Here is a 26,419-nt window from a genome sequence, read left to right as displayed (position 1 = left end):
CTCTTGGTTCCAGTCGTTTCCAGTCACTGTTAAAGCCATACTAGATAAACGTTTGGGACATGCCTGGGATGTCCCAGGACTGCCCATACCCACACCAGTGGGCCACTGCTGTGCCATCCAATACTTGCTTCCTCTAGGATATTGCTCTGACAGCTGCTGCTGGGAAGACAGTTCCATAGGATGTTGCTGGTATCCCAATGACAGTGTTACTAACCTGTGTTCCACTTTCCTATTTGCATGTATGTCTTGCTAGCCCAAATGTTCCTACAGGCAGTGAGTGAATCGTGTTTGCTCTGTATGCCTTCACGCAGGGCACGTGTTATAGGCCATACATTTCCCCTAAATGAGGTGGGTTTGGGGGCCACATAGTATGTTTCGCTCTAGAAAATACTCATTCCATGTATAAGCTGCTATTTCTCTCATAGTTGAGAATAGTTGAGAATATTAAACAGGCATTTTTTTTTCTTTTTCAGTAGCTCACTACTGCATCTGTTGGAAGCATATTTCTTCTGTTTCTGGGGACACTGGCTTCTTAGGCCTTTGAGCCCCTAGAGTCCTCCTATTCTGGTGGAATTATCTGATAATTCTTACTTACATGTTTGTGGCATAATATGTGATTGCTCTCAGGAGCATTTATGGTTTAGTAGTGCTTTCTGGGGAACACAACTGTTTAACTTGAAAGAACGAATTCATTTCCATAAGTGCATTGGCATCCACTGTGCAGCTTGGGTAATGGATATGTTTTAAGGAACCAGGGTGACACTTTGTTGACCCTAGAATCACACCAGGCATGCTGGCTGCCTGGTGTACATTTGCATATTTAGTACCTCCAACTGGGAAGGCATTCCTCTTAGCCTGCCTCTGTGAGGGCTCCTTAGTGGATGCATTTGTGCCCATTACACTGCCTGCTCGGCGCTAATCTGAAGGTCACAGTGCCAGGCGCATTTCAGTTCGCGTGTTATTCTGCCTCACCTCCTCGGATTTTCTCACTTCTTTGGAACTAGAAACACATAATCACAGAACACTTGAGCTAATTCCCCGAGAACTTGTTACAGATCGAGCGGGCTTCTCGGCTGCTGACTGGTGTGTAAGAGGATAGTCTTCTTGCTGAAAGTGAAATTCTAGAGGCCTCAGATGTCTGAACTCTTTCCAGGGTGGATTGCTCAAGAGGAAACAAACTGCACGGTCCTGTATAATTGCTTGTTATTTTGAAGACGGAAATGTTATGTGTATTTTTCTTCCCCAAGGGCCCTGTGGAGGACAGGATCCTGCTAGTGTTTTTAATAGATCTGTTTGATACTGCCAATACACAGAACTCACAAACAAGGGAGGCTCATGTCCATTTGGCTGAACAATGAAATACTGCAGAAGGACTCAATTCCTACTGACAGAAAAGTCACACGGGGAGTTTCAGACGAATGTATGAAAGAGACAGGTAGATCTAGGTTGTGTGTGTGTGTGTGTGTGTGTGTGTGTGTGTGTGTGTGTGTGTGTGTGTGTGTGTGGTGGTGGTGGTGGTAGGGGGAACATGCTCTTAACGTCTTAGTTATCCTAAAAGGCAAGGCTCGTAGACCAGGGCACACTTGGAGACTCAGGGCTTGGAGGTTTGCCTTTATCTATCTGTGTTAAAGTCTTCAACTGTGTTTAGCCTGGGTGATGGTGGATCAGGTATTTCTGTGCCATGTGCCTCAGTTTCCTGTAAATAGAGAGAGTGGCACATGCCTCTTTAGAGGATTTGTGATTATCAACCATATTGAAACATGCAAAGATTTCACGGCAATGGTTGGCACACCTGTGGACCTCACTCTTGTTATTTGTTGCTTCTGTAATGGGCTCTGCACAGTTGACTCAGAGAGAACAGTTGCTTAGGAAATAAAGGCACATGCTTGGGGGTCTGAGGAGATAGCTCAACTGGCAAAGCACTTGCAGAGATCTCAGTCTGATGCCAAGAGCCCGTGTTAAAACAAGCTTGTGTGTGCTTGTCATCCCAGCGCCGAGGGGCTAGGGGAGGATGGGTCCCTCAAACTCGTTGGCTGGTCAGTTCAGACTGCTTAATGAAAACCTACTTTTCCTTCACACAGACACAGAGACACAGACTGACAGGCAGACAGGTATGGACACATGTACATACCCCCCTCCCACACACACACATTCACACATACCCCTACACACACATACATCTTCCCCAAACAAAGAGGAAAATTTTCAGAGCTAAAAGCAATTTAAATTTTGGCGGTAAAGACTATCTGGGTTTTTCTTTCTCCATGAGAAATTATGTTATAAAGAGGAAAGCACGTGAGCACCCAGTGGTGTGCTGTCTTAAGTATCCTTTGGCCATGTGTGTTTGGCTGAAAGTCTTCGCCCTCGGAACCAGGCATTGCCTGTTTGAGGAATGCTGTCTGCTTTGAAAGCCAGCTCCGAGGAGTTCACTTGGTTTTGGCCGTTTGGGTTAGGTTCTATGTTGTCTAATCAGAACTGGATGGGGATGGTGCCGGTGTGCAACTCCCTTCCAAGAAAAACACTGGGTGTTTCAGGAAGTGGGCGAGTGAGTCAGCGGACTGCACTTTTCCTCTGAGTCAGTCTCGGACTTGCTGGAAACAGGCTTGACTTTCACCCAGAGTTCTGCTTTTCCGATCGAATGTTCCATCGGGGTTGACCTCGTACCACGCTGACAGAAGGCTTTGTTAGTGTGTGCGCTCACACGGAGTGTCTTAGTGAGTGTGCCCAGTGAGTATTTAAAAGAAAAATCTCAATTCAAACCTACATCCTTAAACTAGTTTCGCCTCCGTGACAGTTTTGCTTCAAGCAGGGTCATGGAGAGTGGTTCTTCACTGCAAGATTTAAAAACCCTAACTTCATGCTGTATGGTTACTGAATGGAAGAATGAGGTATGCCCCAAGGTATGGCTGAGGTGGTTGTATTGAAGACATGAAGGAGATCGGTCAGATGTCCTTACTATTGACTTCCTTAGGGAAATCTTTTAGAGAGAGATGGAGGCAGGTGGAGAGATGGTGCAGCGGTTGATAGCAGTTCCTTCACTTCAGGAAGACCTGAGTTTGATCCCCAGAACCTACACTGGGCAGCTCCTGAGCTCAGAGAGACATACCTGGCTCTGGTCTCCTAGCACTGTCGCAGGAAAGAACAGAGTCAGTTCTTTTCTAAGAGTAAACTGCTGTAATTTGAGTCCTGTAAGGTCTGCAAAGCCGGTCAGGTAGCTGTGGGGCTTTGTGGGTAGTTGTCTTAGTTAGGGTTTTACTGCTGTGAACAGACACCATGACCAAGGCAACTCTGATAAGGACAACATTTAATTGGGACTGACTTACAGGTTCAGAGGTTCAGTCTATTATCATTGAGGCAGGGACATGGCAGCATCCAGGCAGGCATGGTGCAGGAGGAACTGAGAGTTCTACATCTTTCATCTGAAGTCTACTAGCAGAAAACTGACTTCCAGACAGCTAAAATGAAGGTCTTAAAGCCCACACCCACAGTGACACACCTACTCCAACAAGGCTATACCTCGAAACAGTGCCATTCCCTGGGCCAAACACAAACAAACCATCACATGATGTGCCTACCCTTTTCATTTACACTAGTAGACTGATAATTTTTCTTTTCTTTTCTCTTCTCTTTTCTTTTTAGTTTTTTAATCTTAAGCACTTGGGCTTGGGTTAGCTGGAGGCGTTGGTTTTTCTTTCTGGCGCATAGTCATTGTAGGTCCTCCCCACACCCTCCCCCATTTCCTCCCAGTCAGGGACAGTGCTGGCTGCTGGCTTCTCTGAGGTTTGAACAGTTGCTTCTGAGATTAAGCACCATTCCTGTAATGTGTCCCCCATATCTTATAAAAATCTGAATGCTGGTTTATTTCCTAGAAAAATTTCCACTTTATCATCTTGGAATGGAATGGTTTGGCCCTTGGCAGAGCAAAGAGTTCTCAGCTAAGGACTTTGAGAATGGTACTGTGAGATTCTCATGTCTGCCTAGGAGTGAAAGTTTTTATAAAACAAAAGATAGAATCTCCAGCAGCTACACACTGTGTTATAGGCAAGCTTTGTGGAGACCCAAGAGAAGAATGCATCTTTCTATGTTTTCCCCTCACTCCAGAGATCAGTGGACATGCATGCGCACCTCCTACCTGATGTTTTACCCTGCTCTCTACTGGCAGATGATCTGTGCAGGTAAACTCCTGAGCAGCAAGCGAACAACTAGGTTAGCCTGTGGCTTTTGCTAGGTCTAAGGAAGTGTGAGGCTGCAGCGCACCCTTACAGAGAGGCCCCAGTGCCTCATTTGATCAGTGCTCAATGGGAGCCTGTGAGTGTATGTGACATATCCAAGAGCAGAGAAGGGAACTCGCTGAAAAACCAGGGATAGTGTTGGCTTCCTCACCCCACATTCTTCCTAACCCCATGGGTGTCCAAAATGCCCCCCCATGATGGACTGGCATATCCTCACATTTGGGGTTCTGCTGGGATTACACATATCACCAGACAGTGAGGAAAGCTGGAGAGGGAGAGGATATAATTGCAGGGGTGTGCTGGTTACTCTTGAGCCACGGTGACTGGGCTATCCCACTGAAACTACTTAAGGTGACTGGGCTATCCCAATGAAACTACTTAAGGAATGGAGGGTTTACTTTGTCTCAGAGTCTCAAAGGTTTTCTGTCCACACAGGGAACGCATGCAGGAACAATCGAGTGTAGGAGTCTGTGGCAGAGACTGTTGATATCAAGGAGGGCCAGAAGGCAGAGTGAAAGGCTAGAACCCGGAGAGATAACAGCTTTCAGATTCACACCCTTAGGCACCTACTCCTGCTTGCTAGGCTTCACCTCCTAGCAGCTCAACATTGTGCATATGCGCACATATATACACATGCACACACATATACACATGCACACGCATATACACATGCACACACACATGTACACATGCACACATACATACATACACACTCATATATACACATAATCACATGCACACACATATACACATGCACACACATGTACACATGCACACACACATACACATGCACACACATATACACATGTACACATGCACACACATGTACACATGCACACACATACATACATACACACTCATATATGCACATAATCATATGCACACACATATATACATGTACACACATATATATATATATACATATATACACATATACATACATACATACATATTGACACAGCACCATCAAAGTTTCGAGAAGTGTTAAAAATGTAATTTAGTCAAGTAACTCATAGAAATAATTTTCTTTTTTCATCTTTTTAAAAATTAGATATTTTCTTTATTTACATTTTAAATTTTGTCCCCTTTCCCCATTTCCCCTCTGAACACCCCCCCATCCCATCCCCCTTCCACCTGCTCACTAACCTACCCACTCCCACTTCCCTATCCTGGCATTTCTCTATACTGTGGCCCTTCACAAGACCAAGGGCCTCTCCTCTCATTGATGTCCCACAAGGCCATTCTCTGTTATATATATGGCTGGAACCATGGGTCCCTCCATGTACTCTTTGGTTGGTGGTTTAGTCCCTGGGAGCTCTGGGGGTACTGATTGTTTCATATTGTTGTTCCTCCTATGAAGCTGCAAACTCCTTCAGCTCCTTGGATCCTTTCTCTAGCTCCTTCATTGGAGACCCCGTGCTCAGTCCAATGGATGGCTGTGTGCATTCACCTCTGTATTTGTCAGGCACTGGCAGAGCCTCTCAGGAGACAGCTATATCAGGCTTCTGTCAGCAAGCACTTGTTGGCATCCACAATAGTGTCTGGGTTTGGTAACTGGATATGGGATTAATGGAAAACTCCAACACAAGGAGGAAAACTACACCTTAGAAATAGCAAGAAAATAATCTTCTTTTAACAAACCAAAAAGAAGATAGCCACATAAATATAATTCCAACTCTAACAATAAAAATAACAGGAAGCAGCAATCACTTTTCCTTAATATCTCTTAATATCAATGGACTCAATTCCCCAATAAAAAGGAAATGTTTTCAAAACAGCAGTTTGGGGAGCTATGGCTCTGTGGCTGTTTTACTTCATTAACTAGTATCATAAACGTTTTAGATACACGCATTGCCCAGAATCACTCATTTGTCCCCTTGCTTTGCAAGCACGCCACTGAAAAGCTGGGAGTAAACACCAAGGCTAGGTCACCAAGCCACCGTGCCCTTTCAGAACTCTTGCTCTTGTGAAATCCCAGGGTCCTCGTTCTTCATCTTGAACCACGCCTGCCTTCATCCAAATTCTCTTCCTAGCCATCCTCGGTGCCCCTCACCCCTGCTATGACGGAAGCTTACACAATCCAGGGCTCTAGATCGTCAGACCCTTTCCAAGCAGTCTGTGGAATCTTGTGTGTAATAAATGAACCCAGCCTCTTGTGATAGTCGTCTGTGTGGTGGACTGGTGGAGTTTATTCCACTGCAGTGTTTATTAGTAGCTCCAGGCGTGGGACTTGTCACTAGACGTGGGACTTGTCACTAGAAGCCTGATTTACCCTCTGAGTCTGGCAGAGATGTGCTTTTATTTAATGGGATTCCTGTGATCCTGGCAGATGATCATACAAGTGAAAGATCCTCTTCCTCCTCTTCCTCTTCCTCCTCCTCTTCCTCCACCTCTTCCTCCTCCTCTTCCTCCTCCTCTTCTTCCTCCTCTTCCTCCTCTGTGTTACTTTTGTTTGCAGCACAAGTAAAATTTAGTTCCCTTAGTGTATTGATTTCATAAGCCAATTTGGCTGAAAATCAGACAGTTTTCTTACTAAATGGTACCCAGTTCATGTAGCAGACGCTTGGAATTAATTTAGAAGGATTTTTGTTTAGAAAAGTTGACAACTTGTAATTCTTTTTAAAAATGACGCATTGCCTTTTAAATATTTATTTTGTTTTAATTATGAATGTGTATGTATGTGTCTTAAGTTGGTATGTAGCACATGTGTACAGGTGCCCACAGAGGTCAGAAGAGGGCATAGCATCTCCCGGAGTTGAAGTTACTGATGGTTATGAGCCACCATGTGGGTACTGGGATTAAGCCGAAGTCTTCTGCAAGAGTGGTCAGTGCTCTCTCCAGCCCTGACTTCTTATTCTTAGATTCCTCACTTTAACTAGAACGTTATGCATTTCTTCCCAAGTTCTTCATCTTTTGCCTTTTTCTCAGTAGCTTAGAGATGGGAATTATGGGTATGGAGAGAAAGAAGGACTTGCTTAGAGATACTTCCCATGTTCCCTCCTCCTGCTGGCCTAACATAGCCTGCTTACCCCAACATGTCGGCCTGCACCCCATGGACAAAATCCACAGTGTGACCTGGGAGCTGGCCATGTATTGGTGCCTTTCCCTCTTGCTGATCCAAACACTGTTATTTTGCTTCTTTTAAAGGACTACAGAGCATTGCGGTTTTGCTCTGTTAATTCCAGGTGCTCAGGTTTAAGAATGTAATTTCTGGCAAATATTTCTTGAGAGCTTATGAATTGACATGGCTTCAGAGTGGACATGCTGCCATGAAAAACAGTCACATTTCTGCCCGAGGGGAACAGGGGCTTGATTGTCTCCGCCTGCTTCCCGATTCGTCAGCCCCAGGCACACTTAAAGCTGATGTGCTCAACGTTAATAGTTCATATTTTACACTAGCTTTTTTGTATGATTTTCCACCTCTGTTTGCCTTCCTCTAATTCCTCATTTTCAGATAGACACCTGAAATCATAACAGTGTCCTTGATCTTAGTTTTGCATACGTTTATTTGCCAGCAGAGTTTCATTTTTGTACACCAGTGGAGAAACGTCAAAGACATGACAAATATATAGATTCTTTATGCTGCTTATCCCGAATATGAAATGGGGAAATTCTGAAATAACATTATCAGAATTATGGTCTCAGTCTCCTATATTTTTTTAAAGAGCCTAAACAGGCCTGAGTCGCTGGGCATTCATATGTCCTTACCAGGGATAGCTTTTATAATTTTCTTTTTCTTCTAAGAGAAGAAGACTATTTGTATATTCTATGTTAGTTTATGTACTTTATGCTGCTCTCCTACTAGATTTTAAGTAAAGATAGGAACCGTATTAGTGAATTTTTCATAACTCTGACATAGAGCCTAAGAAAATCAATTTATAAGCAAGAAAGGTTGCCCTTGGCCCACTGTTTCAGTACATGCTAATTTGCCTCTGGTTCTGGTGGACCTGTGGTACTTGAATTAGATAGGTTTAGCAGTGCCATGACCAAAACGATTTAAGCTTGGAAGGATTTATCTTGGCCCACAGTTTGAAGGTGTTGCCCATCACGTGAGGCAGGCGGGGAGGCAGGTGCGTGAGGCAGCTGGTCACATCGTAGGAAGCAGACAAGAGACATGCTGGTTCTCAGCACACTCTCTTCCTTTTGTTTAGTTGGGGACCCTAGTCCATGGAATATTGCCACCTGAGTTCAGGATGGGTCATTCAGCCTTAGGTAAGCCTCTTTAGAAATGCCCCCACAAATACAGCGAGAGGCACGTCTCCTAGGTGATTCTAAATCAAGATCACCCACCAAGGTGATGTAGTCTCCCATCAGTTTCCCCACAGACACCTGTGGCAGGAAATGACTATTTCCATGTGTTTTGTTAGGGTTTCATTGCTGTGAAGGGACAGCATGGCCAAAGTAACTCTTATGAAAGTAAACATTTAACGGCAGCTGGCTTACAGTTTCAGAGGTTCAGTCCATTATCATCATGGAAGGAAGAGCCAAGAGTTCTACACCTTGATCCAAAGGCAGCCAGGAGGATGCTTTGGATCACACTGGCCAGATTTGAGCATCTATATGAGACCTCAAAGCCCCGCCAATAGTACCAAAGGCCGGTGGTGTATATACACACAGTCTTTAGGGAACACTTACCTAAACCACAGCAGGAATCATATCTGTTTTGTCTCCTATAGAATAAATGTATAGAACTGCCCTATCCTTCATGGGAGGCATTAATCACATTAGCAATTTATGTTTACATTTAAGCTGATTTAATAAAAATATAATGGCCAGTTCCTGGGGAATCTTGGCTTTCTACATCGTGAGCGCTCAGCTCTGTGCTGAGTGGTTCTGATGTAACGGATTCTTCAACTCTGAGCCCGTCATTGTACTTTACCCCGGGTAATCACAGCACTCAGGAGACTAAGAGAGGAGACACGTTGAGAGTTCAAGACCAACCTAGTGAATTCCAGGATAGCCTGAGCTATAGAATGAGGCTCTGCCTTCTAAAACAGCCACTGCCACCACCCCACAACAACACAGGCTGGGAGAAGGCTCGGCGTTAAGAGCACCTGTTGCTCTTGCAGAGAACAAGAGTTCAGTTCCCAGCAACAACCTCAGGCGGCTGTAGAACTCAGACGGGCACATCTGATGAGTGAATGGGTTAGGGCTTGGGTTGGCTGGTGCTGATCAATGCTGGATGAATATTGAGTACTGATTTACCAAGGTCATTTTGACTTTAACTTTTTGCTGTTGGCATTGCTTAAGCCCTAGTACTGGATTGGCCATTAGTGAAAACAAAATACTAGTATTTAATAGCACTTAAAAGCATAACTTGGGGCAGCCCTCTTATGGGATAACTATTGGCATCATGGCCAAGTCATTTTAAAATTTTATAAATAACTTTTATAAGTCCCACAACCATTAGAATGGCAATAAGCGGTTTTAATGGCCTCTTTAAGTTGGTAAGAATTAAGTAAAATAACACAATTTAAGTGCTTGGCACAGGGGCTGGCATACTTAAATTCTAAATAAATGAGCATTACTGGGATTAATTTAATGAAGTGGTGAGCTGGACCTATGATTTCTTCAGGCTATGCGTGTGGACGTTTTCTGCTGTTGTGTTAACTTTGAAGTTTGGGGAAAGGTTTTCCTTCCCACAATAAAAGCCATATTTACTACTATTTATTAAGAAGTAGAATATGTTCATGACTTAAAAGACTTTATTCTCTTTTTTCCTTTAGAGTGTGTGTGTGTGTATGTGTGTGTGTGTGTGTGTGTGTGTGTGATGTTTGATGCTACATGTATGGGAGTCTTCACCTGGAGTTACGGGTGACTATTACTCATCCCATAAGGATGCTAGAAACCAAACTCTGGTCTTCTGCAAAAGTAGAAAGCACTCTTAACCACGTCTAGGTCCCTACACAGTTTCATATATACACAAAACGCGCTTATATACATATATATAGTACACATAAGCACACATGTATATAGAGAGTGGCAGAAGCATGGGGGAGGAGAGGGAGAGATGGAGGTGGGGAGGGAGGGAAAGAGAATGTATTGTATTATACGTGTTCTCTATTACTCTGTGGTACCTCGTTTCTTTCCCTCAGAACCTCTTCTTCCTAATTAGTCCTCGGTGGCTACACCGTCAGAGAAAATGGCACCCCTTCCTTCAGTGACCATTAACAGACATTTACAAGAGCCAGGCCATATCTGGGTGACAGCATCTCATGCCCCTCATTTCTATTCTTCAGTTCTTAGTTTCCTTCTGCCCTGTCTTTCCTGGGCCGTGGAGCACGGTGGGAGGAGCACGGTGGGTGGAGCACAGTGGGTGGGGTGTGACGCATCCCATTTGAGGCCGTGTGCTCATCGGCCACTCTTTTCAGCACTGACCCAATAGAGTCTCACCATCAACTATCATCACCCTGGGCACGAAAGGAGCTTTGCAGCCCCAGGCTAAAGTCGCATCAGCCTGTGGCCAGGCACATAAGTGTTTAGAAGGCACTTTCAACAATAGATCCTAACTTACTGGCCTTAATTAACTTTTTTTTTCAATTGTTATGACTGCATGAATAAGTAAATGTACCTGGAAGATTTTCTTAGGACTTTGACTAGCAGTGTGAATGCAGAGCTATCTCCATGCTTGTTTTGGGTTAACTCCTAAAGAATGGGCTCCAAGTTTTACTCACTCCCATGGGCTTTACCTAACGCAAGCATGCAAGCAAGCAAGCAAGCCAACAACACAGCTAATAATCAAAACCGTAAATAACCAATTCTACACCCAAGGGTGAATTTCAGGCTTCCTTTAGACTCCTGCTCCTGGGACACGTTTAAAGCTCGGACTTATTTCCTAGAAGAGTATCGCAAGCTGACGCTTGCTTCCTCATGAGCCAGCAGCCCTGTTTCACTGGGGTACTGCTTCACTTGGGCGCTTTGGGTATTTCCTGGGGTTGGAGAGCAGTGCCTGTTGACATAATAACACAAGGCAGCTCAGCATATGCCAACACATCAGCTGACTCTGACGGACACAGATGTCCTTGTGTGTTCCTTCACCCTGGTTGCTATGGCACCTTTATTTTAGTATAAACTTGTACTCATATTTCATAGTCCACCTGGGTGGCTCAGGTTCACGGTGGAGGTGACTTTTCTCCTGAACTTTCCACGAACTAATAGTTAATGTTTAAACTACCAAACTAGAGAAAATGGCAGAATTAGGGCCATAAACATATAGAAACCCAGTAGCTAGTGGGACCCAAGAAACCCGTGGGTTTTTACAATCAATCTGGGCAGCCAGGAATATCTTTTTATGATAAATAAAGGAGATGACCCGGAAAATTAGATAAAGATGCTAGGAAATTAAAAACAAAGGAGAATGCAAGAAGGACAGATGCTTATTCCAAGAGCCTTTATTATACAGTGGGAAGGGTTAGAAAACTTAAGGAAATAAACAACAAGGCATTGCATTTCAGGTGGAAGCTAAGGGGAAGTTGTTGATGATACCCAGCAAAACCAAGAGTGGAGAGAGAATATTAAATTACAGGGCCAGACATTGTATGTGAAAGAAGTGTCTTCACAGGAGGAATGAAAGTCCCAGAGGAAAGTAGACACTAGATTTTCTCTGTCTAACACAAAATCTTTCTAACAAAATGTTCGGATGCTTCTAATTGTGTCCGACACGATTTCCTTAATTCAGTCTCATTCAGTTTTGATCTGACTGTGATTTGCTCTCAGTGGTACTAATCTCACGTCCCCTGCAGCCTCACCACTGATGACTTCCTGTAGCAGAAGTCCTTCTTCAGGGATCATAGTGGAGGGGTGCCTGGCCATCCCTGTCCTCCATGCCTGACTCAGCCTCAGGGCCTAGGGAAGGACCCAGTGCCTGGCCCTTCCCAGCTTCAGGGTGTCGCCCTGCATTCTGTCTGCCTGTTCCGGGTACCGCTAACCATCCTTGGATGTCTCTCTCCCTCAGTGTGCATTATGAAGTCTTTATCTTGCCTGCCTTCAATTCTGTTGGTTTTGGAAGCTGTTTTGCTTTCTAGACCAATTCTTGCTTAGTTCTTCTTGAATCTTGTACTCTGCTCTCTTTGCAGTATGTGTGTGTGTGTGTTGTATGTTGTGTTTTGTGTATTGTGTGTGTGTCTGAGTGTGTGTGACTGTATGTGTGTTTCTGTATGTGTGTTTATGTCATGTATGTGTGTTTATGTCACGTGTGTATATTCACACAGAAGCCAGAAAAGGGTATCAGATCTCCTGGAGCTGGAGTTACACACATTGTGAGAAGCCTGTTTTGAGTCTAGAATTGGTTCATCTGAAACAAATAGCAGGTGCACTTAAAAAATTAATTTTATTATTTTTAAATATAAATGTGTATGTTTGTGTGTGGGCCGGGTGGTAAGTGTATGTGATTTCCCACAGAGGCCAGAGGCAGGAGGTTTTAGACAACCACCACCCTCCCCTAACCTGAAGCCATCTGACATTTGTGCTGAATGTTGGCTACCACACTCAGGTCCTCTGGAAGAGAAGGAAACTCAGTTACGAGCCATCTCTCTGGCCTGCAGAGCCCTGATAACTGCAGAGACATTTCTCTAGCCCCCGAATCCTTTCTCTTACTCCCTCCCACGAGCATTCCTTCATAAGATAAGAACATTTTAGAGGATCTGTTGGCAGCTCTTGGTTAGCAGCGAATCCAGGAATCTGCTTTAGGTTTGATTTGTCTTCTTAGTAGGAAGAGAACTTGGGCCTCCCCTGTACCTCCTAGCCAGAGTTAAAGTGGCCTTTTGCTTTCTCTCTCTTTCTCAGTTCCTTTTAACTGCCAGTGTCCTAACCACTGAACTTAGAGGCCCTCATCCATTTTTTTTTAATGTATTGAGCATTATTTTGTGTATTTGTGTATTCATTGACGGACCGTGTATGCTATAGTGTATAGGGGTATGTATGTGAAGGTGTGGGGGTGTATGTACATGCCATGGTGTGTGTATGGGGGTTGGGGTATAGATGTGGTTGTAAGTAACAGGGTGTGTGTGTGTGTGTGTGTGTGTGTGTGTGTTGTATGTAGGAGTGGGGTGGGTATAAGTGTGGATATAAATGTGGTTGTAAGTACTGGGCTGTGTTTGTATGTGTGTGTGGGAGGATGTTTGTGTACATGCCGTGGGGTGTGTATGGGTAAGTAGGTGTGGTATATAAGGGGAGAGGTTATAGGTGTGTGTGTGTGTGTGTGTGTGTGTGTGTGTGTGGTGCCCTGACAACTCTTGGCTGCCTGACAGTTGTCAGTGCTCCCCTTCCCTGGTGTGTTCCAGGGAGCAAACGGAGGCTGACAGGTTTGAGGGGCAAGCACATTTACCTGCTGAGACATCTCACTGGTCCCATACTAATTTCTAATAGCACACTGAGACACCTTGATGATTGAAAATAAAGGGAAAACATTTGAAAACATGTATTTCTGTCTTTGTGAGTACAGTATCAAGGCACAGAATGATCTGGAAAGGGAGTCGTCCACATGACTCAAAAGTTTCATGTTTTCTGGTACTTGCTGCTGTGGACTTAGAATGTTAGACATGGTGACCTCAGCACACTGTGATAGCTGCAGTTCTGTTCTCCAAGTGAGTGGGGCCCAATACAGCCACGGTGCCAGCAGCTGTCACTGTGATGCTGAGAAGGGACAGATTGTTGTAGCTGGCCACCCATTCTCTCAGAATATTCAGTACCTCAGCAGGAAGGCAGGCAGGAAGAGATGAACCCAAACCATGAAGACTTCTCTCCTTTTGGTTTTGCAGTGCTAGAGACCAAATCCATGCTATGCTCCTCCACCATCAGACTATACTCCTTACCTGGACATAGCATCTTCTTATATGATACATGGGATGTGTTCTGGGGTGATGTGCACATCTGCATTAGGCTTCTATATAAAACCTTATTAACAGTCTTAAAAGACAGAATTTCATTGTTTTGGCAAAAGGAGTCTGTGACCTAGTAATAAGAGTTTTAGCTGTACACTGGTGGAACGTTCCTTTAATCCCAGCACTTGGGAGGCAGAGGCAGGTAGATTTCTGAGTTCGAGGTCAGCCTGGTCTACATAGTGAGTTCCAGGACAGCCAGGGCTATACAGAGAAATCCTGTCTCAAAAAACAAAACAAAACAAAACAAAACAAAACAAAACAAAACAAAACAAAACAAAACAAAAGAGTTTTAAAGTGAAATCACCTTAGGGGAATACACTTAGGACTTAGAAACATGGAAAGATTTCAGAACACCAGCGGCTGGAAGATGCCAGGAGCTCTTTGTAGGTTTGATCATTTGTAAGGATATGCTGTGCAATCCAGGTGACATAACTCACGCCTTCGATCCCAACAGTTGGGGGATTTCTGTAGCATTGAATTCAGGATTAGCCTGGGCTACATACTGAGTTTCGGGTCAGTGTGGGCTGCAGAGGTAGAAAACTGTCGCTTGCTTTGTGAAGCACTGATGATCACAAGGAATTGAAGCTGAATCCTCTGTAGTATAGTGTTCACCACTAATGTCCCTTGCTCTAAGTGTGGGTCTAAACCTATGGGTTGTGACCCATTTAGTGGTCGTGTTATCAGATAACCTATATATCAGATATTTATAGGATGATTCATAACAGTAGCAAAATTAAAGTTATGAAATAACTATAAAATAATTTTATGCTTAGGGGTCACCATATCACGAGGACCTGTGTTAAAGGGTCTCGGCATTAGAAAGGTTGGGAACTTGTGCTAAGATCAATCATGCTGAAAGAGAAAGATAACCAGCAAATGCTACATCTCATCTGTGGCTGAAGTGCCTCTCACAGTGCCTGTAAAAGCCTAGGACTTGCTCTCTTAGAATCCATTTACACATCAGAATGGGATGCGAATTCAGACTTGTCAATCTCCTTAAGAACTTCTTAGAGCATGAATCGCTGCCTTCCCACGCTCCCTGTGTCCGTCAGACCCGGGTAGCTCTTCATTTGCTTGCCTTTGTTGAGGGAAAATGTTGAACTGTACAAATGTAGTCAGTGTCACTGCCAGGGAAAAAAGTGGTGCCTAACAGTAAAAAATGTGGCACATGAGATCTCTGGTGACATTTGATATGCAGTGCTCAATGAAGCAAGTCACTGGAGGAGTCTCTGCAGTAGACCTCATGGCTGGTCAATGAATACTAGGCTTCAAGGTTGATAACAGGAGGCCGACATTGAGAAAAAGTGTTGGGGGATGAGTTGTGGCGAGTGGGGTGACTTTCCTCTCTATTTCTCACTCCTAAGTACTGGTCCCCAGTATGCTTATGGCTAGAAAATGAATTGTCACAAAGTCTCTGCTTTGTCTTCTCCTGGTTGACGAAGACCACGGAGACCTCCTGCCTCCTTAGGAATTGGAACAGCAGAATCTTTCTTTCACTCCTGGAATTGTTGAACTTCTTAGACGAAGCTTCCTTCTTAAAATTCTGCTCGTCCTGTGGTAGTGCTCGCTGAGGTCTTTTGTTCAGGGTTGGGTCTTGCCCATGCCTTGGTTCTCCTGACTGCTTTTTTTTTGAAAATTGGTATTCCGTCCCTAGTGCAGAACTAAAGTATAGCCCCGTTCCTTTCTGAATCTCTTGAAACAGGTCTTTCACGGGAGAGAAATAATTGGGTTTCTAGCCAATGGATCGGAGCTCTTTTTTATTCATTTATTTCCGCTTAATTAATAAAGACACAGAATAAAGAAAGAAATGGGTGAGAATAGAATAATCTCCCACGGAAGAAAATTCTAAAAATCAGTGAAGGCACCCCCTCCTTGAGTTGTGGAGTCTTTCTGTGAAGCAAGACAGTAACTTCCTGTTACTAGCCTTGAAGGCTAGTATTCAGTACTCTGCTTTGACCCACAGAGTGGCTACTTTTCTAGAGCCACACAATGGGAAGGAGGGAAGCCACTTAACAGTGGGAACCCAGGAAAGATCCGAGTCCATGACTGATGTGACCACAAGTGACAAACCACAAGCCAATACTGTTGATGTGATGAGATGAAGCCAAGATGGCACATCTCTGTGTCTCCTGTGGTTGAGTGAAGCTCTACAGACTCTGAAAGGAGTCAGAAAGGATTCAGGGTCACTGGGATGGGTTGCCATGTATATGTTGCCATTTGGATAAATGCTTTGCAAATGTAGTCAAGACGAAGTCAGACTGTCCGCATGAACCCCAACTGTCCCTAAAAGAAGGGGAAAATTTGGACACAGTGTGTCCTGTGACAGGTAAAGCCTTCAGACCTGTCAGAGGAAGCTTAGCCTACAGATAGCGCTGTTTTCAGAGAGTCAAGTGAAAGAGCCTGTGGTGTCTTAAGGCAGTTTGTAATAAGCTGTTTCTGGTAGACCCAAGAGTCTAATAGAGTCTAATAGAGTCCAGAAGCTAAGGGGAGTGGGGAGATATCTGTCTACAGGAGCCAGGACATGTAAGGACTAAGCATGACACAATGCTGCGAACCTTATCCTGGAACAGACAGAGAGACATGGGGTCAATAACTGAAAGACCCACAACGTGAGGACTCCCCCACGTTCTGACTCAGGAGGGGCGACACCCCAAAATCACCCACGAGAAACGGTCTTGCTGCAAATTGCAAGAGGATTTTTATTCAAGAGCGCTCTCGGGCCCACGGTCATACACCACGCAGGGGTAGAGGACCGTGGCACCCCGAGTAGCTGAGTAAGGGGGTATTTAAAGGAAAAAACCACAACTTAAGGAAGTGGGGAGGGCGTTGTTGGAAGATACCAAAGATACCAGATAAGAGTCACAAGGAAGTACAAAGTCACAGGTGTCACAAGGAATACCTGGTAATTGTTAACTCTCAAGACAGTTTCTAAGAGCCCCTAACAATAGCACATTTGCATTGCAGCTTCCGGTAATGGTCAGGGTGACTTTCTTTGAATGAATACTCCTTGAACTCAGGAAGTGGGTGGGTGGAGGAATGTCACTATCTGTTTTATGATTAGCATACCTTGGAGCACTGAGTTTACTACTCTTTCATAGCATACTCAGGTTTTGGCTTCCATGAGCAATTGACGCTGGTTTGCCGGCATTTACCAAGGAATATGCTAATGTAACATTAGCAATAGGGCAATGGTGTATAGCAAAACTCTGTGGACTAGTATATTTTATAACTCTCCTGTAAAGCAAAACTTATGTTAAATATGTAAGGTTTATTTTATAATCACAATAAATCTACAGTTTACATAGACTTTAAAGTTCCCAGAACCTTGTGTGGGTTAGGCAAGCACTCTAACAATAACTTACACTCCTAACTCTAAGATTATTTTTTTATTTGTTTTAAGATAGAGTATGGCTATGTTGTCCACACTGTTCTTGAACTGTCTAGAGCCCAGGCAGACTTTGAACTTTCAGTTTCCCTGTATTCCCAGTCCAGGATTCAGCTTTTAAGTTTTTAGTAAAACTGTTGGTGGGTGGTGTCAGAAAGTTTTGGTAGAAATTGGTGTAGGTAGCACATGCCTTTAATCTCAGTACTCATCAGACAAGTGGGTCTCTGCGGTCTACATAGTGCGTTCCAGGCTAGCAGATATAGTGAGGACGGAAACAAACCAAAAACCAAACCAAATCAACCAACCAAACAAACAAAACCCCAAAGTTTTTCTAGACATTGTTCCATGTCTTTTAGTTAAAACCATAAACACTGATGACAGACCCCCTTCTCGGTTATGTCTTCGACTGAGATATTTAATCACATTGAAATCAAGATACTCTAAGATTCCCTGTCAAATCCAGAGAAGCACTTCAAATAACAAAGAAGGTCATGGCATTTAGAGAAGCTCACTGGGCTTGAGAGCTGCCAGCTTCATCATGTAACAAGACTGAGTAGGTGAGATTTTTCAGTCATGACTGAAAACTGACACCAGCCTCAATGGAGGGTGAAGGAGAGGAACTCTGAAATTGAGGCTGTTTCTAACTTAGGATTCTGACAACTTTCTACTATGGGTTTAGCTTGTCTGTTTCATCTGACTGCAACCTGCTCTCTCTTCTTTGAGTGGCGTTTCTTTGACGGAAAGTGGCTTCCTTAGTGATGCTCTTTGGATTTGTCCCTTGTCACTCTTCCCTTGGCAATCACAAGAAAAGTTGTAACAACTATGACTTGAGAAATGTGTTTCATGTGTCTACTTAATCAGACACTTGGCAGCTATTGTGATGAACCAGTTTCCTGTACCCTTCAGGAGAAGGACACTGGTGTCCTTAACTGCATTTGCAAGTCCATAGCGGGATACTGATAGTGGAAATGAAAACACCTCTTACCTATGTGAGCCGATCTTTCTTAACTTCCATCTGGGTGCTATCTAGGCGTTAGATTGAGCCTATCTTTAAAAACCTGTAGGAAGAACAGCAACACGCTGTTTTCTTTGGAACGATAGAGTTCTGTGCTGCCTATGTTTAGACATCTGAAGCCCCCATGTGGAATGCCACATGACCACAGTGACAAGTGAGACTACAGCGGCCCAGTGGGAAGACTTTCTATATTTGAAATTCAGTTTAGCAAATTGACATTTCTCTGTCCCCTTCTCTAACGTCCTCCAAGAATCTTACAGACTGCTCTTTTAAAACAGAACACAAGCCACGCATTTATTAGGCTCCTAGGAAGAGCCAAACAGGGGAGAGGGGATGCCCTGGGGGCTACCACTTTTCAGTAAAACCAGCTGCTGTGGTTTTGAAATGCAAACCAGATCAAAATCTGCCCAAGGCTGGGAGGTTTCATTTATATTCTGAATGAAGCAGTCAGCTGTGAGAGAGCAAGCCTTCCCCCTTTCTCTCTCTTTCTCTCTTTTCTAAAGAAAACTTTTGAAGAAACTTTTGTCTCTCTCACTTGCAACAGCAGCCCCACCGAGAGAATCCTCTCTGTTTAGACAGGCTTAATTGACTTGCCTCTTGCTGCAGCCACACTGGGGGGGTGGGGGGAGGGTATTCCTGTGTGGCTAATGCCCCACCCTCAGCCCAGTCCCTCTAGCTCTGAATTGCTATTCCGAACCTGGAAGACACCAACCAAGTGTGCTAGCTGGTGCTCTGGAGTCTTCTGAGAGCAAACTTGGAGATACTGGGGGGAGTTTTGTGAATGGCCAAATCGCTGACAGCTTGGGAGGGGATTTACTCCTGTGTCAAGGTTGTATGGCTCAAAACTGAAAACTGAAGGCAAATAGAAATGGAAACAGATACATAGGTTCAATTTCCAAAGAAGCATACTCACCTAATATAGGCGTAAATATTCATTATGTGTACCAGAGGGTGTTTGAGTTTGTGCAGGCGGAGGGCACAGGTCACCCTCCTATGTCATTCCTCAAGTATGGTGTACCTTGTTTTTCTGAGAGCCATTTAACAAGCCACAGGGGTCTGGTTCGTTCACCTTCCCAGTGCTGGGATTGCAGGCACACGCCCTTTGTCCTGCTGTCTCTCTCATGGCTTCACCTGGGTCTACATGCTTGCTGGGCAAGAACTGTCTGGCTTTCACTCCGCCCTGCAGCACACGGTGCAGAGGTGGTGTTCATTCTGTAGGGGAACCCCTGCTCATTAGTCCTTGGGTGAAAACTCTTGGGGTCTTGGAACCAAATTAATACAAGAGCTGAAGAGCAAGTGAAGAACGTAAGGGTTTTAAAAATAACTTTAAGACACCCAAGGTTTCCACAGAGTGGAGTCAGAAGAAGCCGACCCAAGCGTGATGCGTTTATAAGCTTCAGACAGAAGAAGACCGGCAACCTTGAGCAGAAAGCTGGGCAGGTGTGTGGGACGGGGCAGTAAATTCCAGTGGTGTAACTGAGAGATAATGTGAGGCGACACTAACTGCTCCTTTCTGTTGCTTATTTAAGTTCACTGTAGTGCCCTGTGTCAGTCTCTGGTGCTCAAGGCTGTCCCCCAGCCTCCTACGTTAAGATCACCCCTCCCAGAAGGAAGGGCCGCTGTGGTTTGCTGCATGTAGGAAACTGTAACCACAGGGTCTCCCGTGGAGGTGACTTCCTGTCAAGGATTCAGCTTGTGAATGGGTGTGACCGTTTGCTGTGCCTTGAGATGCCACACCTCCCACTTTCCCAGTTCCTCTATCTAAATGCTTGTCTCCAAGCAGTAGACTGATTTGAAAACACAACTGGGAAGCTGGAATTCACTTTAATGCTTGGAGGAGCCTATAAATTCTAACCCTTGTTCAAGAGCAAAGTCAAGGGCCAGTCCTTCCTAAAAGTGTGTTGTGGTTTTTCTTCCACAAAACTCTACTGGATTTTGAGTGGAGCCCATCAAAGCGGGACTTAATTACTTACGTCAGTCTGTAGAAATTAATGCTGTCCCTTTAAGATCACATGCTCTTTGGAAAGAAGGACTTGGGCTTCTCTGACTTCTTTCTTGCCTTGGACAAGTGTTTAATGGACACTATTGAGTGCCAAGTGTCCTCCGAGTGTTTGAACAACAACGGTCTCAAACAAGAGTCCAGGCCTTTTGAGAACCAATAGTCTGGTGAAGGCAGGAACTACCACACACAGGAAAGGCTTCAGCTGTTGTGGGGTTTGTTTGTACTGTGGGGAGTATCTGATAATGCGCTTCTATTTACTCAGGAGGGTCAATAAGAGCTCCACAAGGACATTGTGACTGATTGAACCGAGATGAAAGAATGAGGAAGAATTGGCCAGAAATTGCTGAGTCTTGGAAATGATTTCTTTAATGTCCTTCTGATCTGAAAGATTCCCCTCTTATAGACTCCCATGCTAACCTAAACTATCCCTCACAACAGCAAGTGCATTTTAGGAATCTGTATTTATCCAGTAAGGGTCTGTTCTTATCCCCGAGCTTGTGGCTGTATGGCTGAGGCCGTATCATTTGTTCACCACAGGCGTCCTCACACCTGCCTTAGTCCTACTACCGCTCAGTGTTCTATAACTATCTGCATTTCCCACCCAGACTCTGGTCTCACAGTAAAGCTAGGGGCGTGGGGGGTGTGTTTCCTCCCTCAAGGTTGACTGGAAATAGCAATTCATTGAAAGGACACAGAAAACAAAACCGGAAAAACAAAATGGAAATCAGGGTGGGTTAGTGACAATTTTAAAAAATTTATAAATTATTCATTCTTATTCTTCTTACTATTGTGTGCATTCCATGGAGATCAGAGGTCATCTTTTGGGAGTTAGCTCTCTCCTTCCACCATAGGTTCCAGGGATAGAACTCTGGTCCTTGAGAGTATATAACAGTGGTTTGGGTTTTTTGTTTGTTTGTTTGTTTTTTCTACCTGTTAAGCTTTCTCTCCCACTCATTTGAGGGAAATCTGTTCCACTTAAAAAATACGGTCAAAATGGTTTTTGAAGTTTAATTCTAGGTATTGATTTTGACAATTACTTTCTCATGAGAAATAAAAGGGATGTGTAAGTAAGTACTGTCTTAAGATATGACTCAAAATGTGTTAAAGAAACAAATAAGATGTGAAATGTGCCATGAAGGGAGAGAGAGAGAGAAAAGGAGAGAAAGCTAGATGCATGGCAAACGGCAGAGCCAGGGCAGCCATCAACCAGGCTTTGGATTGGTCACCTCGGATTGGATCTGATGTCATTTCCGTACTAGGGATTGAAACCAGGGGCTAAGCATGAACTCTTCTCAGTTATCTTTAAAGGCTCTGGCTTTCCTCTGGGTACTTTCTGTGTTTTATACACGTTTTCATTAAATTGAGTCTACATTACTTTTATAATGAGGTAACAGGCTAACATCTTGCAGAGTTGACATGTAATATAAGCAGAAAATAGAATTACACACTTCATGTAGATGGTTTTGGAGTCCGTTGTAGGTTTTTCTTTAACTCGCTAAATTAGCTTATAGTTTGTATACTAGATTTAAAACCCAGCTGCTCTTCGTTCATCATGTTCCCATGTATTCCTGTGCGTCTGAGTGCTTGAAGGCGGAGACCCTTAGGTTTGCCTTTCTAGGGTAACTGGCAGTAAACCCCAGATGTCCTGACTCATTTATTACCCTTGACCTGTGTGCCTTTCTATTTTTAGAACAGAGGCGTGAGAGCCGGCATGAATGGTCATATGTCTAACCGCTCCAGTGGGTATGGAGTCTACCCTTCTCAACTGAAGTAAGTCAAGAGGGGCATGTGTAACTTGGGGCAGGCTTTGGCATGCTGGTGTGTGCTTGCTTTAGTGAGATGTTCTTATTCTGAAACACAGACTAACCTGGAACTTTCTGTGTAGTCGGGTCTAACCCTGATTTTACAATCCTTCCCTCCCAAGGGATGATGTTTCAATCATGTGTCACTAAGCCTCGCTAGTTTAAAACATATTTTTAATGAAAATACTACTTACCTCTTTTACAACCCATTCCTAAGTCATTCAGAAGTGGTCTCCTTTTTATTGCTAACCCATGTTATTACCAAAAACGATTATTTTCAAACACCCAGGAAACACTAGCCCTGAGGAAACTGTCATGTCATTGGAAGGTATTATAGGTTGGAATTTTATGCCTTGCTATCTTTTGTCATCAAGTATGTATTATTCTTCAGAGCTTTGGGTGTCTCTGGAACATTCTGTTGTTATTTGTATAGAGCTTTACATTATTTGTAAAAGTTCAAGAGCATTTAGTGTATACTATATAGGTATTTGCCATTGTATACAACAACACAGAACAAAGACAAGATGCCTCACCCCACCCCCAACCCCCACCCCTGTATCAGTTGAAATCACAGGCCCGAGTTGAGTGGCTGTTACCTTCTGTGGCCAGAACGATATGGCTTTCTCATATCCGCCATTGTGACATATACTCCACTGGACATTTGTTAGATAATATTTACTGTATGTAGGGAAATACATTTAATTATAAAACAGGATGTAAGCGGTCTTCTTTACTTCTCTGGTTATTCCTCTGTCCTGGGCATGCCACATCAAGTGACTGCTCCATCATTCTCTACTCATTCTGGAGTTAGTTCCCCACCTCCTGGTTCCAAGATTGATGCTCCACCTGCCAACCAGTGTCTTCCTGTTCTCCTGAATTCTCCTTGAATGTCAATGTGGTAGGAAAATCTTATATATCCTGATTTTAGAAAGATCAGTGATTCCTTGATATTGGATGTCAAGTTCATTAGTCTTATTCAGATATTGGTCTGTTGTGATTCTTCCGATTGCTTGTCTTATGGGTAGTCCCTACCCCCTCCTCCTCCCCTCTCTGTTCTAGGTCTTGAACCTTAATAAATATTTACTGATTAAACGGGAACAAACCAGTGTTTATATCACATAACATCAGCAAAAGAGGCCAGTTATATGACAAAGCAGGTTAGATTTACAAATGATGTTTTATTTAGATTAAGAAAACAGTATTTATTCTACTATAGCTGACGTCACGGGGGGAACTGTAACAACAATGTCAGACAGAATGGGAGCAAGGGTCTGTATTCTAATAAGGTGGAGGCAAGCCCTGTTGAATTCTCTGCTGTAGTCCTGACTGGGCATTGAGGGTTGCCTGAGGCTGGCACTGTAGTCCTCAGTGGCATCACCTGATTTATATTTCTGTTTATTCATGACTCACCTGAGCAGAAACTTGCTCCTATTGGCTAGCTACTTCAGCTAGCATAAACTCAGTATGTTTTGAAGAAAACAGTTGGTGCTTATAGCACATCAACATTTCAAAGTCTTGGTTCTGAGTTTCGTTACCTACTATGGACTTTACCTCATGACGATGAACATTTTTTTGTTTGTTTATTATTATTGCAGTGGTTACGGATCTTCACCACCCTATTCCCAGATGGACAGAGAACACAGCTCAAGAACAAGTGCAAAGGCCCTTTATGGTATGTATGGCTATGTGATGGGTGCTGTCTATGTCTAACTCCTGAGAGGTTTGCGTGTTTTAAGGTTACTGTTCAAGCGCTTAACTGGTTGGAACATTTGAAATGACAGAGCTAGCTAGGTAATGGCCGTTTTAGAATCTTTACATAACCAGAGCTATGAGCTCTTACTTCTTCATATGTCCTGTGGCTGAAACGTACTGAGAGCTTTAAGAAGGTCAGTGCTGGGTACTGAGGCCTCAAGTGGGATGCCCCTCTGTGCTATTTGCGACGTGATGTGTGTGCTGCTCTTTGTGGCTAAGTAGGCTGATGACTGAGCGCTCCCGAGCGATGCACCTTTTTCCCAGGTGGCTTTGACCTCACTATGTAGCCAAGGATAATCTTGAACTATGAATCCTCCTCCCTCTACCTCCTGAGTCCTAACCTTTGCGGTCATATGCCACCATGTCCCGTTTATTTTGTCCTTTGGACTGACGCCAGGGCTTTGTGCATGCTAGACACCACTCTACCCATGAACCACAACCTCAGCCCTGCTTACTATTATTTTTTTTTATAGCTAAAATATACTACAAGCTACTAAAAATGAAATTGAAGACTCTTGAGGCATGCACATAGGCTAGGGAAGGTTATTGTTTGTAGAGGATTTGTATGGCCTTTCCTTATTGTATAGCAATAAATAAATCAAGATAGAAACATGGTTAATAGCCAAATTCCCTTGGTCAAGCAGAGTCCTACCACAGAGTGACTGAGTGACCTTGAGCAAGTGACTTCACCTGCTTGTACCTCGTTTTGCTCATCTTCCCCAGGTTGCTATCTGGAAACACTGTAATGAGAACTAAATAAATTAGAGTACACTGTTTCCAAAGTAGTGTAGGAGCAGACAATGCTGTAAATATTTCCTATCATTAGGCTTATCATCATTGCTACTGTGTATTATAGGAAAAGTAGCATTTTCTAAATTTGGGAATTATTATACATTGCTAGGTTTATGAGTTTGGTGGTAAGACTCACCAATCCTAAAGTTTAGTGATTTGTTTTGACCTATATTAGTGAGTTGACTTTACAACTCAAGTCATGCATTCATTAAATGGATTTACTTCCACATATAAATGTGTTTTTCAGTGGTTATGATAATGTCAGTAATGCTGCTCTTAATTTTCTGTGTATTATAATTGAGACTTTTTTTATTATTAAGTTGACTCTTTGACAGTTGTGTAGATGTATATAATGTATTCTGGTCATTCCACCCCCTTTACCCTCCCATCTCTATCCTCCACACTCCCTAGATGTCCTTTCCACAGGTCTATGTCTTTGGTTGTTTTGTTTAGTTTATCCAGAGCCATTCACATGCCCAGAGAATTGGAACTATCCGCTGGAGCCTGCTGCAGTCACCAGTGGATGTGCAATAGAAGGCAATGACTCCACATCTCCCCAGATTTATTGGGAGCCAGCAGTTCATTAGTGAGGGCTGAGTTCCCCCGAGTCCCTCCTCCATCCATGCCGGACTGTTGACAGGCCTGTTCTTGTGCAGACTCAGTGCAGGCGTTAGCAGTTGCCATGAGTCTGTGATTGCAATGGTCGTGTCTTTCACAGGAGATGGATGGCATTTCACAGTGCTTTTCTCTGCCATCCACATCTTACATTTCTTCCTTTCCCTTCCCCACAATGTTCCCTGAGCCTTTCAGGATGTGGTGTAAATGGCTTGTATAAAGCTGAGCAGTAGCCCATCCTTGCTCTCAGCCCCTTCAGCTGCTGTGAGCCTATTTATTGGAAAAAGAGGTTCCTCTGATTTTTCAGAGTGCCATGTGTCTGTGGGCAATAACCACATTGGGACATTTTTACCACAGCTTAGTCACTTGTGGCTTGTATATAGAGGGTGCATTCAGCACCTACTTATTTTGTGATAAATATGTGTTCAAAATAGGACCAGTAGTAATGTCTGATCCAAGGGTCTTATAGTGTGGAGACTGGCTTGAAGGATGAAATGGTTTGTGTGAGGATTAAATAATCCCTTCAACCTGACATTTCTAGATGGATATTTATTAAATCCATTGGTATGCTGGATCATCATCATCATCATCACCTCTGTTTCCATGAATTCCTAACTCAGTTCAAAGATAAATGACAGATTGTCACTGTCAGTGTGAGTTTTGGTGAGATAGACTAGCAGGAACTGTTTCTTAACTCATATGACCACATATCCAAGTTGAACCAAGGGGATGTGAACAACGGAACCACTTAAATACAGACACAGACAGAAACACACACACACACACACACACACACACACACACACATTTATATGGAGAGAGAGAGGGAGGGAGAAAGAGAGAGAGAGGGATATATATAGAGAGAGGGGGGCGGGGAAGAGAACAATGAGTTCGAAGCCATTTTCAAGTCTTCAAGCAGAAGAGAGCCCAGGAATGTATTATT

At 43.7% G+C, this 26,419-nt stretch overlaps 1 protein-coding gene across 8 annotated transcripts in view; it reads left to right on the top strand.

The window, feature by feature from the left end:
* Eps8 (epidermal growth factor receptor pathway substrate 8) overlaps positions 1-26,419 on the top strand; it is a 172,153-nt gene that overhangs the window by 87,791 nt on the left and 57,943 nt on the right. For 5 of the 8 annotated variants that reach the window (NM_001271588.1, NM_007945.3, NM_001271595.1 and 2 more), the window contains 2 exons: positions 22,206-22,285; positions 23,913-23,989. In NM_001271588.1, coding sequence (NP_001258517.1) covers positions 22,227-22,285; positions 23,913-23,989 — 136 coding nt within the window. In that variant the 5' untranslated portion in view covers positions 22,206-22,226. The remainder of the gene's footprint in view (positions 1-22,205; positions 22,286-23,912; positions 23,990-26,419) is intronic. The other 3 variants (XM_006505508.3, XM_017321383.2, NM_001271587.1) reach the window with 2 other exon arrangements.

Source organism: Mus musculus, chromosome 6 (assembly GCF_000001635.26).
Source record: "Mus musculus strain C57BL/6J chromosome 6, GRCm38.p6 C57BL/6J".
Lineage (NCBI taxonomy): Eukaryota > Metazoa > Chordata > Mammalia > Rodentia > Muridae > Mus > Mus musculus.
The sequence above is the reverse complement of the archived record's forward strand: the minus strand, read 5'-3'. Positions and strand labels throughout refer to the sequence as shown.